General features: G+C 41.9%; 3 protein-coding genes across 3 annotated transcripts in view; 2 read left to right on the top strand and 1 right to left on the bottom strand.

Moving 5' to 3' along the window:
• Nucleotides 1-155, top strand: part of LOC122449966 (olfactory receptor 10AG1-like) — a 1030-nt gene extending 875 nt beyond the window's left edge. The window contains exon 2 of the mRNA XM_043482085.1: nt 114-155. Within this exon, the coding sequence (XP_043338020.1) occupies nt 114-155 (42 nt within the window). The remainder of the gene's footprint in view (nt 1-113) is intronic.
• Nucleotides 1-20299, top strand: part of LOC122450481 (fatty acid desaturase 2-like protein FADS2B) — a 914319-nt gene that overhangs the window by 683803 nt on the left and 210217 nt on the right. The gene's annotated exons all lie outside the window — the stretch shown is intronic.
• Nucleotides 7005-20299, bottom strand: part of LOC122449965 (fatty acid desaturase 2-like protein FADS2B) — a 41919-nt gene continuing 28624 nt past the window's right edge. Inside the window, exons 6-12 of the mRNA XM_043482084.1 lie at nt 17527-17587; nt 14732-14808; nt 14473-14570; nt 12672-12768; nt 10336-10415; nt 8779-8904; nt 7005-7392 (exon numbers count right to left, since the gene is read on the bottom strand). Of these exons, the coding sequence (XP_043338019.1) occupies nt 7332-7392; nt 8779-8904; nt 10336-10415; nt 12672-12768; nt 14473-14570; nt 14732-14808; nt 17527-17587 (600 nt within the window). The 3' untranslated portion in view covers nt 7005-7331. The remainder of the gene's footprint in view (nt 7393-8778; nt 8905-10335; nt 10416-12671; nt 12769-14472; nt 14571-14731; nt 14809-17526; nt 17588-20299) is intronic.

Below are 20299 nucleotides of genomic sequence, written 5' to 3'. Positions count from 1 at the left end.
TTACTCACCTATTTGTAACTTTCTTCTTATAAGACAATGACTCCATTTCAAAACAAAACAAAACAAAAAAACATAATGCCAAGAACAAAAACCAAAACCTGAAATACACATAGTATCTACTGTCAGCACCTGAGCTCACCCCAAAACTAGTGTAAATAATAGCTAGACCTTGAGGCTTAATTAGCTTTTAATTTTTTGCGGGATTGGAATCCTGAAAAAATGGTTTGGGAGGAGATGAGTGATCATGGAGCTTGAACACATACTTGAAATGCTTTTGGAAAGACGGCCAAGGTTCCAGCCACCCAGAAGCTGGAAGAGAGAGAGAAAGGGCAGACTTTGAGTTCCTTACCGTGGCGTCCTCCCCAGCGTAGTGGCTGAGGACCTTGCGCCCACCGGGATGCCTGTCCGCCCAGCCAGTAACATCGTAGACCTTGCGATTGATCACCAGCCATTGGCCAGTCTCTTGATTGTGTCTCTGGATCTCCTGCCAGGTGTACATGTTGAGGCTTTTTCTGGGCAAGTCGCACTTGTCATTTACCTCCTGCCTTGCAGAGAACTTGGCTTTCCCACTTGCTCCTGGTTTCCTGTTTGCCTGTTGCCTCGCACCTAGGTACAGCTGGTTCTCATCTACAAGGCCCCCATTGCCCTCAGGCTTTTCTTCAAACGTCATTGTCTTTATACTATTAGAATTTCTGGCTTGACACCTGGAATTTCTAATTCTCACCTGATTGAACTACGGAATGATCTTTTCGCTATCCTTTTATTCAATGAAGTAAGAAGCCTACACAGAAAACTTTTTAGCCTACTTGACTCTTGGCAAAGCTGACAGTGAGATCTTTCCCAGTGTCTCACTTCTCTGTCCTGAGTCTTTTTTGTCCTGATGAAGACCGTACTACCTTTTCCCTGCACCCAAGAAGATTAGTCTAACTTTCTCTCTTCTCTCTCTCTGCTGGCTGATCATTTCGCAGCGTTCTTATTCATCATTAAATGTCCCTTAGTCAAGAGCTGGAGCCAATCACAACCCAGAGGATGGTGTGGCCTGAACCCTGGAAGGAGGGGCTGGGCTCCCTCTCTGCTGACTGCCTACACTGGCATCATGCTGGGTCAGGTGCATTAGCTCTCCCCCATTGAAAGGAAGAGTTGTTTTCATTCAACACATGAGCAGAAGCTTTCAAAACCTCTGGGAGGATGTGAACGCCTCCTGGAATTGGGAAATGTTCTTTTGTTGTTGTTGTTAAGATTGGAAATTTTCCTTTATTACTTTTTTTTTTTTAACTAATTGAGAAACCTGTATGCAGGTCAGGAAGCAACAGAACTGGCCATGGGACAACAGACTGGCTCCAAATAGGAAAAGGAGTATGTCAAGGCTGTATATTGTCACCCTGCTTATTTAACTTATATGCAGAGTACATCATGAGAAACTCTGGGCTGGAGGAAGCACAAGCTGGAATCAATATCGCCAGGAGAAATATCAATAACCTCAGACATGCAGATGACACCATCCTTATGGCAAAAGTGAAGAGGAACTAAAAAGCCTCTTGATGAATGTGAAAGAGGAGATTGAAAAAGTTGGCTTAAAACTCAGCATTCAGAATACTAAGATCACGGCATCCGGTCCCATCACTTCATGGCAAATAGATAGGGAAACAGTGTAAACAGTGACTTTATTTTTCTGGGCTCCAAAATCACTATGGATGGTCATTGCAGCCATGATATTAAAAGGTGCTTACTCGTTGAAAAAGAAAGTTATGAGCAACCTAGACAGCATATTAAAAAGCAGAGGCATTACTTTGCCAACAAACCGGGTGTTGGTAATGGACAAGGAGTCCTGGTGGGCTGTGGTTCATGGGGTCGCAAGAGTCAGACACGACTGAGTGACTGAACTGAACTGAATCTCCATATGGAACAGAGAGCATCAGGATTACAGCTGGATTCTAGGCAGCAATTACAAGCAATTTTGGAATGCTTGTTAAGAGAAGAATGATTAATTATTCTTTAAAACATTGTTGAATACCTGGTCAATGCCAAACATTGGAGTGGGCCTGGTGATAAAATGGTAACAACATACAGGGTGGTCTCTACCCTCATGGAGTTTTCAGTTTTCAATGGTTGCAGAGGCAGATATAAATTGTATAAGTGAGGCACACAGGACACAGAGCTCATGAAGGGAGATTTACCTAGTCAGTTAAATCTGGGAGAATTTCCCAGAGAAAACTATGCTTATACAAATAATAGAAAATACTTTTATTATTTTTTATTGAAGTATCATTGATTCACAATATTATTTTTAGTTTCAGGTGTACATCATGATGCTCCAGCATTTTTACAGTTTATACCCCACTAAAATTATTACAAGATAATGCCTATAATTCCCTGTGCTCTATAATTTATCCTTGTTGCTAATCTAGAAAATTCTTTTTGAATGCCCCTGAAAAGTCAAGGCAAAATACACTGAAGAAATGAAGTTGAAGTAACATTGAGGGAAAAACTGGGACACTATTCCACTGTCATTCAGGCCTCCTGCTGTGTTCTTTGAACAGAAGCTTATTCCTGCCTTAGGGCCTTTGCACTTGGTTGATGCCACTGTTCCTTCGCTGCTCCTTCGAATCTGATTGCAGACTCTTTCATATTCTTCTTATGGTCACTTTTCCATGACCCTCCTTATTTTGATTAGTCCCTGCTTATCACTCTCAAAACACCCTTTTGTTTTCTTCAGATATGATGATTTTGGATTTTCTTCCATTTATATATATATTTATTTATTTTTTATACTAGATTGTAAGCTTCAAGAACCTGGGCTCCTGGGTCTCTGGGTCACATTAACTGGTCCGAGTCTGACACATGATAAGTGCTCAAAAAATATTGAAGTGCTCAATAAATAATGAAGGATAAAGGTTTGCACAAGAAGGTTTGTACTGAATTAATTTATTTTGCACGATATTAACCATGTTATATTCCCTTCACGTTGCAAAATTCCAATAAAACTCCCTTAAAGGTGAAGCTGCTACACAATTCTTTATTGAAGATGAGAAATGAACTTTGTTATTTGCATAATCTGAGGTTTAGTTTTAAAAATAAGCCCCTGGAAATTTACTTTGAAGCATGTAAAAAGGATAGATTAATGGATATATAGACAGGTAGATGGATATATATAAAATAAAACAAGTTTACTAAAATGTAACTTCAAAAGTTTGATTATGGCTAAACAGATGTTCACTGGTAAATTCTTTCAACACAACTGTCTTTATGCAAATTTTCATAAATAAATGTGTGCAAAAAAAATGTACCTGATTATATTCCTCCTCTGAGTAGAGTTAAGTTTAATCTATATTTTGTGTCCTTCAGGTCAATGATTAGCAGGAGAATAGTCAAGAAAATCCTTTACAGAGTGTTGTTTAAGCAACAAATGATAGATTTGGTATGATTTCCACTAGAGCGTTGTGCACTCACATGGTTAATTGGAAGTTGGGAAAACTAGAGCCCATGACTCACTATTCCTCTGGCTTGAGATCTGGCTGCTGGTTCCAGGGGACTGAGTAAAGTCAGAAGTGGAAGGTGGCTCCCAGGTGTTACCTGTTGTGATAGGAGAAATCATGGTCTAACTTGTGACTCATAATCCTCTCATCAAAGGAAGTGTGCCCTCTTCACCATTAAGATGGTTCAGTGTCTTTCTGTCCTGTGAATCTGCTTGACCTTGAAATTGCTCTTGATTTTGATGGTCCAGGATGGGAGGAACCCTCATTACATTAATAACAATCAGCATCTGAATGAGTGTTCCTGGCTTATGAAAGTATTCTAATTGCCTTACTTTATTTGGTTGTCCCAGCAATGCTATGTTGCAAATAAGCCAGGTAATATTATGCATCCACGTATTTTACAGATTGAGGCAATGTGTGAGAGACATGGCCAATTTCATAGCAGCGTACTGAGGAGCTGAAATTAGGACTGAGATTCCTGATTTCTAATTCAATCAGTCACCCTTATCTAATGCCCGACTGAATATGTAGGCAATTTTTTTACTACCTGATTTTATCGAAAGGAGGGAGACTTTCAAGGAAATAGAGTGTCAGAGAAAAGCCACAGGGAAAGTGAACTTTTCCCAGGTTGAATTCATGCTATGTTATCCCAAAATCTCGAATCCAATTCTCTGTTCTGTTCTTCCATGCTTTTTGCAGTGTCTGTCCCTTCTGAAAGGTTAAATCTCTGCTTGAATCTCTCCCAGTGAATTTTTCTGAGTTGGATAATACTCTTTAAGGATTGGGGAGTAGAGACTAGCTAACAGGCATTCTTACTATGCTGCTGCTGTGCCTGTCCTATGTTTCTTGTATCTTCCCCTCCCCAGGTGGCTGTTCTTAGTGAGGTGGAACGATAACTACTTTAATGCTTATTCCATCAGCTCCTGGGAAACTATTAGTTCAAATGTGCCCACTGCTCATGACTTGTAATGCAACTTAATTCCCCTTTACTTTTGGTTTCTTGAATGTTAATGAATGTTGACTACAGAGTCAGACATCCCTGCATCTGAGACTATACTCAACTTACCTGTGCCATCAGGCAAGTTGCTTGGCCTCCCTTAAGTGTCATGTTTTTATTTATAAAATGAGATTAATTATAAAACTTGCCCTTTCTAACTGTGTGAGGACTAAATGGAATAATACTTATGAAGGGTGCAACTCAGTATTTACAGCTTAGGAGATGCTCATAACTATTGCTAAGAATTTTAATAATTCAGTTAGAATACAGAAATGCTCCTTACAAGTTTGATAAAATTCATCTTACTCTCTAATTAGAAGGAATTACATTTACAGCATTTTGTCAACAAAGGTCCGTATAGTCAAAGCTTTAGTTTTTCCAGTAGTTATGTACAGATGTGAGATTTGGACCATTAAGAAGACTGAGCTCCAAAGAATTGATGCTTTTCCATTGTAATGGAGAAGACTCTCAAGAGTCCCTTGGATAGCCTAGAGATTAAACTAGTCAATCCTAAAAGAAATCAACCCTGAGTATACACTGGAAGGACTGATGCTGAAGTTGAAACTTCAGGATTTGGCCACCTATTTTGAAGAGCCGACTCATTGGAAAAGACCCTGATGCTACGAGAGACTGAAGAGAAGTGGGCGACAGAGTATGAGATGGTTAGATGGCATCCCTGACTCAGTGGACATGAGTTTGAGCAAACCCCGGGAGACAGCGAAGGACAGGGAAGCCTGCCGTGCTGCAGTTCATTGGGTCACAAAGAGTTCAACACAGCTTAGCTACTGAACAACAGCAACATTTACACACAGCTTTTTCTTCCTGCATCCTCCCTCTCCCTCCCTCCCTTCCTTCCTCCTGTAGACTGAAAGAAAGGCGCAACATGAGAGCTGTGAGTTAGGTTTTGGTGGAGCAAAATGAGGACTCCAGCCTGGGAGACAGCATTTCTGATAGCTCTGAGAAACTGCTCCAAAGAGGAACTGCTGCCTGACTTTCAGTTTTGTTCTTTTATCTCTGAAAACATTTCAGGGTCTTGTTAGGGGATAAGGTAAGTGTCGTATATGATTTTAGTGAAGAGGGGACCTGCAGTCATGCACACATTTTGGCAGATATTTGCTGCTAGTCATGAGGAGCAGATTCACCATTAATGAGTTTTTCTGGATATGAACAGATGTAATAACTGGGCTGAAAAAATCTTCTCCTGAAAATATCTAACTATCTGAATACGTGTCCTGCCAGTTTTTCCAAGAGCACAGAGTGCCTCATTCCTGTTCTCCACTCTAAATTTCTTTCAGAGGGTATTGAATGTCAGCAGCTGCAGCAGCACTTGATTTATTCCTTGTAGAGGTAGCTGTCAAGTGCCAATTTATAGTTGACACTTCCTTCTTTCCCTCCTTCATTTCTCCCCTCCAGCTCCCTCCCTGCCTTCCTTCCTTCTGCATGTCTTCATTGAGTGTCTCTATCATGTCAGGCAGTCTCTACTCTTCTGGATATTGCAGGTTACAGTGGAAGACTAAGGAATCACACAAATGGATGTAAAAATATATTTCTAGTAATTACTACAGAGTATATCACAAGGAGGCCTTGAATGAATGGGGAGGCTTCCCTGAAATCTTTACCAAGCAAAGGGCTCACTGCTTGAAGCATGTAGAAAGCAATACTATGGCACCAGCTCTTGAGAAGAGTTCTATTTTGAGGTCAACTGGCAAGGAGACATGGGAAGGGCTCAAATCTGTGTCTTTGATCTGGGGTTCGGTCAAACATTATGAGCTGTGGAGGATGTATTCGTTGGCAGAAATGTTGGTGGAGCAGGTTTCAATTAGTGGGCTTTGGAACTTGTCCTTTTATGATAGGATATGGTTGAAGCTTCAACCTGGGATCTTCTAGGATGGAGAACCCTTCACTTCTAAAAAGATTCTGGCATTCAAGTTCTAGTCATGTCCTGATGCTTTGGTTCCCTGGGGGTGGTATGGAGACTTAGTTTTTGGGTGTTATTTGAGGTCAGACATTCTTCCCTTGTGCCTGCTTTGGCTGCCTGGGCCTGAAGCTGAGGGAGGGAGTGGCACAAGGTGGGAGAGGGTTCCTGGAGGAAGGCCGGTGCTGGTAGTCTGCTGGCAATCACCAGGTTGCAGGTTGCAACTTTATTCCAAGGGCAATGGGAATCCACTGAAGAATTTCAGGTAGGACTGTAACATAACTCTCATGAGTCCTTTAGCTTAAATGGAAGTCTGTCCAATTAAGCCATCTTTATTCATGTGGCCAGTGAGCAGAGGGCCAACATGATCCACAGGATTGATCATCTGAATTCTAACGCCATGCTCAGTGATCTGGGAAATTGTGAAAGTAATAGGCCTTGGTGTCCTCCTCTGGGAAGTTTATTGAACAAGCTATTAAACAAAAATTCAACTGAGTAAATTTAAAGATTTCATTGGCTTTATTCAATGACTTCTGAATCAAGCAATATCCCAGTTAGTAAGCAGAAGGGAATTATGAGGGGTTGTGCAAATGGAAGGTTTTTATAGGAAGAAAGGAGGGGCAAGGAAGCCATCAGCCAAGTATATTGAGGGCAGACACCTTCTTTTTTTGGGGGGGAGGGAGGAATTACAAGGGTTTTATCATGCAGATATATATATGTCCTTTCTCTGGGCCAGGGGCAGGAATGGAGAAGGAGTAAAATACAACAAATTACCACCACGTCACCTACCCCAAAATTCCAGACTAGTTGATTAAGATTACATTTCTGGGGAAGGCTGTAACTGCAATTATGTCAGGTATTGTAGAGGTTTGGTATCATGGGCTTTAGCACAAGTGACACTTTTGGGGCCTGTGGTTTTCTCTTTAGCACCTGCACATCTGCATTATGTTTGTGGATGCATGCAGTATGCCTCCTTCCAGAGGGCTCCGTACTTCTTCAGGGCCCTGCAAGAGGAGCAGAGAGAATCATGAGTAGGTGAGAATCAGGTCAAAGGAGCTACTTCATGGAACATTTGCTCTTTTACTTAATACTTTACAACATTGTCATTTTCAGCTATATCTGAAAGACCTCTTTCTATCTTGTCCGGCGGAGGGAGTCAAATACACTGATTTATGTTTTAGAAGGCAAGCTCACATTTTCTATATGGAGGAGACTGATATTTTGGTTTTATGCTTTTCTGTACTCCAAAGCATCACTTTCCTTCTCTCCAGTTTTAAAAGAAAAAGCTCTGCTGAATCTCTGTAAGATAAACCATATGACTATAAACCAACTCGTCCTGTATCCACCTACCTCTCCTACTTTATAAAGTGAAACATTTTCCTAGGCTCTGGTGACACAGCACTGAATGGGAGTGATGAGAATCTTCTCCACCTGGAGTTCCTGGTCTGCACTGGGAGACACATATTACCCAACATGCTATTTAATCATGATTGTGATAAAAGTCAGACATGAAGAGAAGCAAGCATGTGACAGGTTTAGTCTTGGGGGCAAGGGAGGACTGAGATGAAGAAAAGACCTTTCAGGTGAGCTTTGGAGAGTGAATGGAACTTGAGAAGGTGACAGGAGGGGAAAGGCAGGTTGGCAGATTATTCTAGGTAGAAGAAAAAGTGACCAAGGATGTGTCATGGGCAAGGGATAGCGAGTTATGTAGCAAGTGAAGTGAGGTCAGATATCTGGAGGGCAGGAAAGGAGGAGGGCAGTGGTAGAAAGTGAAGATGGATCACTGTTCCGGGGTCAGATCTGACCAGGTCAAGCCTTGATGGCTTATTTATTCATATTAATAAGGTACTGTTTTTCTTTTTCCTAATCTGAAAATAAAAAAAAAAATCAGCCAAGGTTTTGGCTGTTAATTTGATGGGCACAGGATTCTCTAGGGAACTGTGCAAACTTTAGGATGAGTATGGATTCTCAGTACATACAGGAAGAGTCACCCCTGCCTGTCCCACCAGACCCTGCAAGCATCTTAGTTTTCAACCCTGATCCAGATGAATGGAGAGTCCCTTCTACTGGTTAAGTTCTAAAGCATGTCAAGGCTTTGTGGGTGATACAAAGACAAATAATACAGAACCCTGGTTTATAAGAAGCTTGTAATTAAGTTTAGCACCAAGGTATTTTCACTAAGAAGTACCTAGAAGGCAGCAGGTAAATGGTAGGAATGACTGTTATCATTTCTCTGTTAGTGTTGTTCCTTATAAATCCTCATGTCCATGCTGGGCACCTGAATGTTCCTTAATAAATAGCTATTGACTGAATGATTTATAAAGCAGTGAAGAGTCTGGGGACCAGCAGTGAAGGGAAATGAGAGCTGTGGGTTGGGGGACTGTTATTACCTGAGAGTATCTCCAAATGCCTTCAACATGGGCTTATTCACATACGGCAGTCCATGCTTGGCACACAGTGACTTCACCAGAGGTGCCACCTTGTGGTAATTATGGCGTGGCATTGTGGGAAACAGACTAGGGAAACAGAGGAGATATAAAACTTTTCAGACCTAAAGAGAAACCCAAAGCTCCCTTTCCCCTTTAACAAAATAAAATGGGATCAGCCATGCAGACCCAACCTTGACCTTGCACAATACTTTTGTTCTGGGAAGTTAAAAGACTTGCTGGCAGACTCATCTTATCCCTTCAGTTCAGTTCAGTTCAGTCGCTCAGTCATGTCTGAGTCTTTCTGACCCCATGAACAGCAGCACGCCCGGCCTCCCTGTCCATCACCAACTCCCGGAGTTTACCCAAACTCATGTTATTGAATCGGTGACGCCATCTAACCATCTCATCCTCTACCGTCCCCTTCTCCTCTTGCCTTCAGTCTTTCCCAACATCAGGGTCGTTTCAAATGAGTTAGCTCTTAACCCTCTACAAGCCTTGTGGGTAGCAGGTGTTTAGGAAGAATTAAGAGAATATGTTTTAGCTCCATCAACTGTTGATTTTTGGCCTGATCAAATGAAAGTGTACCATTTAGAACTTTCTACCATTTAAAACTACCCAAAGATCTGGAGATACTCAATCTCCCACCTTGCCCCTACTAATCTCTGTCTTAGTTTCTGTCTTTCTAACTTCCTTAGCAAGAATAGATGAATGTATATTAAGTCATGGTAAATAGCTAACAGTCCCAAGAAAGGAATAAGAAGTGAGGAGAGATGGATTTTTAATCCCAAGTTTTCATTAGTCAGCCAGATGACAGTCTTGGATGTAAACCTCTCCTTTAACAAAACTATGAGGAGTAATTTTTTGCTGAAATTTTCAAGCCCTAATATGACAAATAGAAGGAAAAAAATTCCTTGGACAAATAAGGTCTTGTTCCTTCTTTGACTATCATAGACTCACATGGCTTAGACAAAGAGAATGTGCAAAGCCTCTCCCCTGATACTCTGGAGAAACTGACTCTCAATGTTTTAACTTGCATCAAGGCATGAACTACCCATTTCCTCTCTGTAACTGGCCCATTGGTAAAGGATTTCCAGATACCATTTAGAAATTGCAGCAGGGACTCCACTTCATTTATTTTGTAACCTTGGCTCTAAAGACACAGATAAGTAAATATTTGAATTATAGCATAGTTAAGTTTGAACACAAGTTGGTTACCCAGGTGTCCTGATTTTTCTTAGGTTTTGCCAACAAAGCAAATGCAAAGAGATTCCTAAGCCTATAGGATTCTGGAAACTGAGTCACTGATACTTTTCCAAGATTTCACTCCATGTACTCGCAGTTGTGACACTTCCTTCATTTCTTTCTTCCTTTCCTTAACATTGTTGTTAATCCTTTAGAGAATCCTGGTTCATTTTTTTCCCTGAAGATTGCGAGTCTACTGCTCCACTCTGGACTATATGGAGGGCAGTTACTAGTAACAGCCCTTGCCCTTTATCGTGAACTATTTCTCTTACTCACTGGTGCTCAATTTGGAAGTTCAAGTGCCCAGTGAACCAGTCGTTGAAAAAGGATTGTTCAACATTACAGGTGGCCAAGACCTGCAAAGAAAAAGCTTACATTAGATGTAAATGAACTCATGACAAACAAGAGATTTAGTTACTCTGTTATTCATCCATCATTCAGCAAGTACTGATGGAGTACACATTTTGTGTAACAAACCATGAGGGATAGAAATAAGTCCCAGGTCTCAGGGACTTGACAATTATAAAGGAAATAAGACATTTTTCTAAGAAGTATTGATATGGCAATAGATATGAAGAAGTAAATAGGATTTGAGTGGACTAAGTCACTATTTGCCCTCAAAATCAGAAGACTAAGGTATCATGAGTAAGGAGTTTGGCAGATGGAAGTGGGATTGTAGGACTCTGGTAGAAATTATAGGAGTTTGAATGTTATTACCACAGAATAGACTTAAAGGACTTCTGAATGGGGAATAAAGCATACAAGGGCTTTAATCAAGGGTTTTGTGCATAGAAACACATTTATTAATATATACAAGTAGCTTCCTTTTTAATCTCATGTATTTTATTTTATTCAAAGACAGACTGAGAAGAAGTTCATAGGATTCTCCAGACTACTTAGAATGCTTATGAATGTGATTTTATTCAGTGCCTTTCTAAGATTTAATCCTTGTTAGGGTTGTTGCCATTTTGAATGTTATTTTTGCAGTTATTCTAAGTCACGGTTCCTCGAAGTGTACTTTAGAGCACCTTGGGGCTCCCTAGGACACTTTCAGGGGATCTTCAAGGTCAAAATGATCCCCATAATACTTCTGAAACAGTATTTGCCTTTTTCATTCTCATTCATGCATGCTTATAGCATGGGTTTTACCAGAGGCTATTAAACATGGGATGATGTCATCACTCTGATGTTAACCTTTATTGGCTTTATCTTGTTATTTTAAAATTAATAGATATTTTAAAACTCTCAGATTCAGTTTCAAATACAGTAAGTATCAGTGGATATAACTTCCACAAATGAAAGCTCTTTGATGTTCTCAATAAGTTTTAAGAGTAGTTTCTTGACCAAAAAGATTGAGAAGCACTACTGTGTGGAACGTCCACTGAATATGGAAATGGGCATGGAGGAGGAAGCAGTATGATGCCTGGATTCTCCACTTAATCACGGCACAGCCAGTATTAGGCTTAGGGGGCAGTGGTATTCGCATGGGTCACAAATCTTTTAATTGTTAACAGCATGCTTGCAGAGAAGGCAGTCTCCTCTCTGGGCCCCACCACCTATACAATGAAATGAGGGGGATTCCAGGGTTCTTCCTTCTGTTATTCTAGGAGTGTGAGATTCATTGAAAGATTGAAAGATTCATTGAAACATTCATGTTGAGGCAGGTTTAGTAAACCTTGCCTGTAACGTGCTACCCAGTAAATGTTTTAATTGTGCATCACAGCTATGCAGTTCTACTGTTTAAGAATGAAAGCTATCATAGAGAATATGTAATGTATTAGTGTGACTGTGTTCCAATAAGACTACAAAAACACACACTGGGCTAGACTGACCCTTTGGCTGTAGTTTATAAGACTTGGTTAAGAGCAAAAACTCTTGAGAGTCCCTTGGACTGCAAGGAGATCCAACCAGTTCATCCTAAAGGACATCAGTCCTGGGTGTTCATTGGAAGGACTGATGTTGAAGTTGAAACTACAATACTTTGGCCATCTGATGCGAAGAGTTGACTCATTGGAAAAGACCCTGATGCTGGGAAAGATTGAGGGCAGGAGGAGAAGGGGACGACAGAGAATGAGATGGTTGGATGTTATCACTGACTCAACGGACATGGGTTTGGGTAAACTCCGGGAGTTGGTGATGGACAGGGAGGCCTGGCGTGCTGCAGTTCATTGGGTCGCAGAGAGCTGGACACGACTGAGTGACTGAACTGAACTGAACTGAAGAGCAAAGGTTCTGCAATCAAACTGCCGAGGTTTAAAACCTGCTTCTAGGGAACTCCCGCTGGTCCACAGGTTAAGACTGTGTACTAACCACAGGTTTGATCCCTGGTAGGAGAACTAACACCCTGCATGCCACACAGTGTGGCCAAATAAATAACTAAAACCTGCTTCTACCAGTTAGCTGTGTGATCTTACACAAGTTATATAACTTATTCTACCTCAATTTTATCATTTTTAAAGTGGGAATACTCCGAGCACCTAGCTACATGTAGCTACATGCAAAACAGCTGACAGTGCCTGGCCCCTGGCAAGCCTCTAATAAATATTATTTGAGGTAAGCAGATGGTAATCAGGATGCTTTGGTGGCTGCTTTCCCAAGAACAGCATTATTACCTGAGTGCTGAACCAGTCCTGGTTCTCCTCTTTGCTCACTTTCATTGGTATGTGGCTCATCTGGGTAACATATGCAATCCACGGACTCTCAAGAAACCTTTAAGAGAATAAAAGGAAGATGTGATCACTCCTTGGGGAGTTTCAGTTCCAGTCACTGGGCTTGCATACCCACTTGCAGATCTGGCTGAGCATTAGAGGAAATGGCAGTAACTCAAAAGATCCAATAAAGTGGTGGTTATTTATTTTTCATCTTTGTAGACTTTTTATATCTAAAGATGGCACACTAGGGAATCAGTCACACTCCCTGTCTTGCAGCCTACTGTACCAGAGCAGTGTCCCCAGTATTTTCTGAAGGCGTTGGTGCAAGGCTCAGAAAATACCTAGATAACTGAAGGTCAGGCTTCCCTGCTGGTTCAGTGGTCAAGATTCCATCTGCCAATGCAGGAGATCTGGGTTTGATTCTTGGGTCAGGAAGATGTCCTGGACAAAGAACTGGCAACCCACTCCAGTATTCTTGCCTGTGAAACCCCCAGAGCAGAGGAGCCTGGCAGGCTACAGTCCATGGGGTCGCAAAAGAGTCAGACATGACTTTGTGACTAAAGCAACAAAAACTTAAGGATATATGCAATGTGATTAAGAGCTTGGCTGTTGTCATCAGATGGAAGTGGGGACGAGTTGTGATTTGGCACTGCTACTGGCCCTTATTTGCTCTTGAGTAAGTGATTTCATTCCTCTGAACTTTAGTTCTCTTACCAGAAAAACGAAATTGATACTATCTACATTGCCTGGTTGTGCATTTTTGATTACATCAAATAAGGTAATGCATGTAGAGTGAGTGAAGTCGCTCAGACATGCCTGACTCTTTGCGACCCCGTGGACTGTAGCCCACCAGCTCCTGCATCCATGGAATTTTCCAGGCAAGAATACTGGAGCGGGTTGCCGTTTCCTTCTCCGGGGGATCTCCCCCACCCAGGGATGGAGCCCGGGTCTCCCACAATGAAGGCGGGCGCATTGCCGTTTCCTTCTCCGGGGGATCTCTCCCACCCAGGGATGGAGCCCGGGTCTCCCACAATGCAGGCGGGCGCGTTGGTGTCTGAGCCAGCAGGGATGCCCACCGTGAGCCGTCAGCAGACCGCCTGAGGCAGCGGAGCCCCAGCCGCTGCTATGAGCAGGGACGCGAGTGATGAGGGAGGGATGCATCGCGAGGTGAACGGGGTGATTCAGTTTAAAGTGCTTTTGATGTGGGGAAAATCTCTAGTCATAAAATAACTTTTTAAAAAACTGGGCTCCTACTACCTTCGGTAAGAATTATGATGTCCAGCTGGATTACAGTTTGAAGGACTTGGTGATCAGGCAGAATGCAATTGTCCTTTGAGAAACATGCAGGTCCACTTAAATGTGGATATTTTTAAGTAAACACACAGTACTACAAGATTAGTGCTTGCCTGAATCCACAGTTGAGGAACCACATACTGGATAGATGACTATGGAGCCTGAATATCTTTGGATTTCGGTAACTGAGGTGGGTCTAGGGACTAATCCTCCTCAGATGCTGAGGGATTACTATACTGCAATTGGGAATTAATCACGTGGGGAAAAAAGGCATTATTGGGAAATTCAATTTCCAAGAAACTCAACTACTTCAGCTGCTTTACCCCACATTTTCTTGGAAACGTTTCAGTTACAAGAATGTGGTCTGGTGTCATAATATGCTAATCATTGCTAATCATAAATAGCTCAGTTAAGGAAGGTAAGAGGACCATCCAGGTAATAAGAGTAGGAGAATATAATGTTTCCTTACTTGACTAAATATATGAGCACCATGGTTCCGAAGATTCCATAGAAAGGGCCAAATGTGATGAAATAGCGGATATAAAAGCTGCTGACCCAGGCAATGTCCTGCGGAAAGAAGTGCTTGAAAGTTAAGCTAGTGGATATAAAACTGGCTAAATCTTATATCCTGGTACTCAAGGAAGCTACATCTGGAAAGGACCAAGCATTTACATTTTCCCTTTTCTACCAGCCTGATCTACCTTTAGAGAAGGAATCGAGTTACTCACCTTCCAGGCCCTTGTGCGGTACATTGCTAGAATCGATTTCAGGTTGATATACACCGGCATGAAAAGGGGGACCCCAACTGAAAACAAACAAACAAACAAACAAAAAGTTCATAAACAAATGAGCTGATATGATTCCTGTGCAAGTTAGTGGGAGTCGATCTCCTTAACATGTGAACAAATGAGCAGATATGATTCCTATGCAAGCTAGTGGGAGTTGATCTTAACATGCTCCCCCTGGAATATTGCCCCTGAGAAGGGATGCAAGGTGGAGATCCACAACCACATTCTGCATGCTGCTGGGCTTTTAGAGTCTCTGAGGCTGAACCAGGACTTTGGTTCAAGCTCCCTTAGGGAGACTAGGGAAGCTTTGAAGATCTGAGTCAATCCTGATGAAGGCATCCTGGAAGGGCTTCTGCTCTGAGCTTTCAAGTTTTCTCAAGGTCTCTGGAATCCTTCAATCCTTCACACTCCTTCGTGTTGGGCCCTGTCACAATATGTCGAGGTGGCAGATATAGAGCTGGCATACTGAGTCTGGCCAGATAGTTATTTACCTGCCCTTCCCCCAGGACCAGTGAAGTTGCCTGGAGCACATAGGAGTCATATGGAGACCCTTCAGACTTTCACAACTCTCTCCTTGATCAAACTTGAGTCAGATGCTCTGGACCCCCTTCCTGACTAGGCTTCACACTTGACCTGTAAACTTTCAAAGTCTGTGAATTGTCAGCCCAGATGATTTTGTCCACCCTACACACTAAGAGACTCGCACAAATGCTAGAAATAGTTTCTAAGAACAATTCAGGGCCATGCTCCTGGGATAACTCCAGCCCCCTTAAAATTCTTGCATGAGAAAGTTCAAGACTGTCCAAAGAACTTACTGCTTGTTCAGTAGGTTTCTGACCTCCTTTTTCTTCGATCATTTGTTAGAAAACTTACAATTATAAAATTCTTACTCTGTCCCTCTGAGATGGATCTTCCCTGACCCAGAAATGTCTTTCTCAAGGACTTGGGAGTCATCCCTTTGAAGTACAGTCTTGGAGGATCGGGCTCTGTCCTGCAGCCTCTGGGAGGGTAAGGAGTTTGACTTTGATAAGCACCATTGAGAAGACACACATGGCTTAACCACATGACCAGCTTCCCCTCCCTTTATCCTGTTTCCCTAATTTCCTTTAGCATGTCCCAGTGTTTTAAAAGTCTCCCAACTTTCTTTTCTGAGAGTTGAGCTCAGCTTGTACTGAAGTACCTTTCCCTACTACAGGAATCTGCATGAAAGCTGTCTCCCCATCTTTATGAAATGTCAAGCTTCATCTCTCTTTGACGGGTTGAGTACGACTCATATGTACCTGTCATACTAAGTTGAAGACATTTGAAAGAAAATGACAAAATGAAACAGCTCCTGAGGATGATGTGGTTTGTAAGCTGGGCATTCTGCAGTGAAGTTACAATATTCACCCATTCCTCATAAGCTAAGGCTGTATTGTTTTACTACACACAGGAGGAGAGTTCAGACAAGAGACCCCAACAGTTTTTTCTTATGTGAATACACATCTGTCTGGGCTGGAATAGTTCCCTTTCAAACAGGGGCACCAATGTCCTCCACACCCTTTTTGGTCATGAAAGAGAATAACCGCACTAGGAGAAGTCCTCAGAATTCTAGCACTGGAAGAGGCTGCAGTGGTGGTTGAGCCTCGTGTCTCAGAAAATGGACTCACAGGCCACCCCGGTCAGGCAGGAGACAGATGACCACTGGTGGCCAGTGTTTGGGCGAGCCAGATCATCTGCAACCGTTTCTCAATCTTAACACTGCTGGCATCTTAGGGTCAGATAATTCTTTACTGTTCAGGGCTGTTCTGTGTCCTGTAAGGCATTTCATGACATCCCTGGCTGCTGCCCCATGGATGTCAGTACCGTTCCCCCGCTTTCTTGTGATAATCAAAAAAGTATCTATATGGTGTCAAATGTCCCACTGGGGGCATCAGTGCTCTTAGTTGAGAACCACTGATCTACAGGAAATGTTTGGAATCTTCCTTCATTTGGGTTTCTTTTCCAAATGAGTAAGCATGTTTCAGACGAGCATATTTTGGGGTCCTAAACTTTTCTTTGTGAGCTCTCATAAATTTGACTTGGTCTAGAGCAAAACATTTTTGCTTCTAATATTTTCATTGGTATTAGCATTATTCAGCTACCCTATTTTCTCTCAAGCCTAGAATATATCCAGATCTATCTTTCTATCTTATATGTGTGTGTGTGTGTGTGTGTGTGTGTGTGTGTGTGTGTGTGTGTGTGTGTGTGTCCACTAAAATACCTTCTCCAGCTGTATGTAAGCTGTGGGAACAGTCAACTTTCTTCCACACAGAAGCTCTGCAGGTGACTTTATTCATGAGACTCTGCTTTTTCTGGCACCTATTGTCAGTGCTTGAGCATTCTTTTCCTGTTTTTCCTCCCTATCCATATACCACTATCCTTTTCTTCTTCATAAGTATTGTATTTTTCCAGGACGAGAGTCACAGTTTCCAGACCCCTTGATTGGCATCCTGCCTCCCATCCTTCTTGGAACATCTCCTTCCCTGTACAGTAGCCAGAGTGATGAGATGCCCAGTAAGAATGCCTAATTGCTCTTCTATTTTCCTTTTCAGATTTCACCCAGGTAAGTCTGAAATAAAGCATGCTGCTTTTTTGAGGCACAACTAGACATGGGATCGTCTCTCTGTGGGAGGATTTCAGTCATGCCTTCTGGTTTGACAACAGTTTGCTTCAAGGAAATGGGATGATAAGGATTGTGGCCCCCTGGGACTCACCCATGCAGAAGTACAGGTGCTGCTTCTCGTAGTTGATGTATTTGATTTTGTTCTTGCCATACTGAATGAAGAGAGAATAAAACTAAAGTAAGAACGATATAGACTTCTGTTATTATACTCAAGGTCGTGTGTGTGTGTGTGTGTAGAATCTCTATAGAACAAGCCATCTGGTCAGAGTTCATTTACTGTCAAACTGAAGCCACTGAAGAACCAGAACTGAAGGGGGAGGAAATATTGTGGTACCTTTTTCTATATTTCAGTTCAGTTGTGTTCAGTTGGTCAGTCATGTCCAACTCTTTGCAACCCCAAGAATCACAGCACACCGGGCCTCCCTGTCTATCACCAACTCCCAGAGTCTACTCAAACCCATGTCCATCGAGTCGGTGATGCCGTCCAGCCATCTCATCCTCTGTCGTCCCCTTCTCCTCCTGCCCCCAATCCCTCCCAGCATCAGGGTCTTTTCCAGTCAGTCAACTCTTCGCATGAGGTGCCCAAAGTACTGGCGTTTCAGCTTCAGCATCAGTCCTTCCAATGAACACCCAGGACTGATCTCCTTTAGGATGGACTGGTTGGATTGCCTTGCAGCCCGAGGGACTCTTAACAGTCTTCTCCAACACCACAGCTCAAAAGCATCAATTTTTCGGTGCTCAGCTTTATTCACAGTCCAACTCTCACATCCATACATGACCACTGGGAAAACCATAGCCTTGACCAGACAGACCTTTGCTGGCAAAGTAATGTCTCTGCTTTTTAATATGCTGTCTAGGTTGGTAATAACTTTCCTTCCAAGGAGTAAGCATCTTTTAATTTCAGGGCTGCAATCAGCATCTGCAGTGATTTTGGAGCCCCAAAAAATAAAGTCTGACACTGTTTCAGCTGTCTCCCCATCTATTTCCCATGAAGTGATGGGACCAGATGCCATGATCTTAGTTTTCTGAATGTTGAGCTTTAAGCCAACTTTTTCACTCTCCTCTTTCACTTTCATCAATAGGCTTTTTAGTTCCTCTTCACTTTCTGCCATAAGGGTGGTGTCATCTGCATATCTGAGGTTATTGATATTTCTCCCAGCAATCTTAATTCCAGCTTGTGCTTCTTCCAGCCCAGTGTTTCTCATGATGTCTGTGCATATAAGTTAAATAAGCAGGGTGACAACATAGGCCTTGGCATACACCTTTTCCTATTTGGAACCAGTCTGTTTTTCCATGTCCAGTTCTAACTGTTGCATCCTGACCTGCATACAGGTTTCTCAAGAGGCAGGTCAGGTGGTCTGGTATCCCATCTCTTTCAGAATTTTCCACAGTTTATTGTTGATCCACACAGTCAAAGGCTTTGGCATAGTCAATAAAGCAGAAATAGATGCTTTTCTGGAACTCTCTTGCTTTTTTGATGATCCAGTGGATGTTGGCAATTTGATCTCTGGTTCCCCTGCCTTTTCTAAAACCAGCTTGAACATCTGGAAGTTCTCAGTTCACGTATTGCTGAAGGCTGGCTTGGAGAATTTTAAGCATTACTTTACTAGCATGTGAGATGAGTGCAATTGTGCAGTAGTTTCTTTATTTAAATGTGGGCAATTCTTGCAGGGATGGTTCATTCCATTTGACTTCAGGGATTGTTATCATTTATTATTATACCCATGGGAGCCATTTTGAGATTTGTCCTGGTGTGGAATGGAGTGATAATGGAGGAGAAATATTTCTGATAAGTTTTTAAGGTCTTCTTCAACCTATGTGCTTAGAATTCTGCTTGAAGCACAGTCTGCTTGTATCCGTTCATCCATTTAACAGATATATGTTGAATGGTTGTGTTATAAAACACATAGTCATAACCTCTAGTATCTACTTCATCTTTCCTCCTTTAATTCCATCGTGGATCTCATGCTGTGATTTACTCATTATAAGGCTTGATAATATATAATCTTACCACTGGGAATTTGAGTCATTTCCTAGGGGTCTTCTTAGTCAATTTAGTCTGTGCCCAAATGCAGAAAGGCAGCAAATATCTTGAGAGGAGGCATAGACATAATGGTTTATCTGTATTACCTAAGAGACACTTAATAAATGTTTGGTTGAAGAGATTAATGAATGAGTGATAATTCAGATCTCCTCTATAATTTTACCATATGTTCAGTCAGTTAAAACACTGTGAGCACTGTTTAATTTTTTGCTTTTCCCATTCTTTTGGTACCTTCCCTTCTACATATTTCTTCTGTTATTTGGATATTAGACTTGACCCTTCTTTCTCTTACTATCATAAATCAAAATAAATGTCATGGTGATAAAGTAATGATAGTTATTTGCAGTTACTCCCAAGCTTCTGGATATTTAAGTGGTAGGAAACTTGAAAGAGGGAGTCGGTGGGAAATTTTGGAGAGTTGGCAAATGTAGGTGAAGGATTGATTTTTGAGTATGGCTCCAAAGGAGAAGTCTAACTTTTCCAGAGTATGAGAACAGGACCTGGCCCTAGAGGATTTAATTAATACTTGTTAAAGGAATGAATGTTTGAAGAAAGTGGTAGAAAGACTGACAGTAAAATAGGAAGAACAGAAACAGTTAAGGCTTATCAGAATTAGTTTTGTTGCAAAACAATGAATTTTAGAGATTTAATGATTTTAAGTAATGTGCAGTTGCCTTGAAATTAAAGTATACAGAACCTAAGGCTCGAGGGATATATCTCTAGAATGATGGAGAAGTGATGATGTCTCCATCCTCTGTGAAGGGGCAGCATGTGAACTGGATACAATTCTACAGAAAGCACTTCTGGAGGGGGTCAGGCT

Source organism: Cervus canadensis, chromosome 11, assembly GCF_019320065.1.
Source record: "Cervus canadensis isolate Bull #8, Minnesota chromosome 11, ASM1932006v1, whole genome shotgun sequence".
Lineage (NCBI taxonomy): Eukaryota > Metazoa > Chordata > Mammalia > Artiodactyla > Cervidae > Cervus > Cervus canadensis.
The sequence above is the reverse complement of the archived record's forward strand: the minus strand, read 5'-3'. Positions and strand labels throughout refer to the sequence as shown.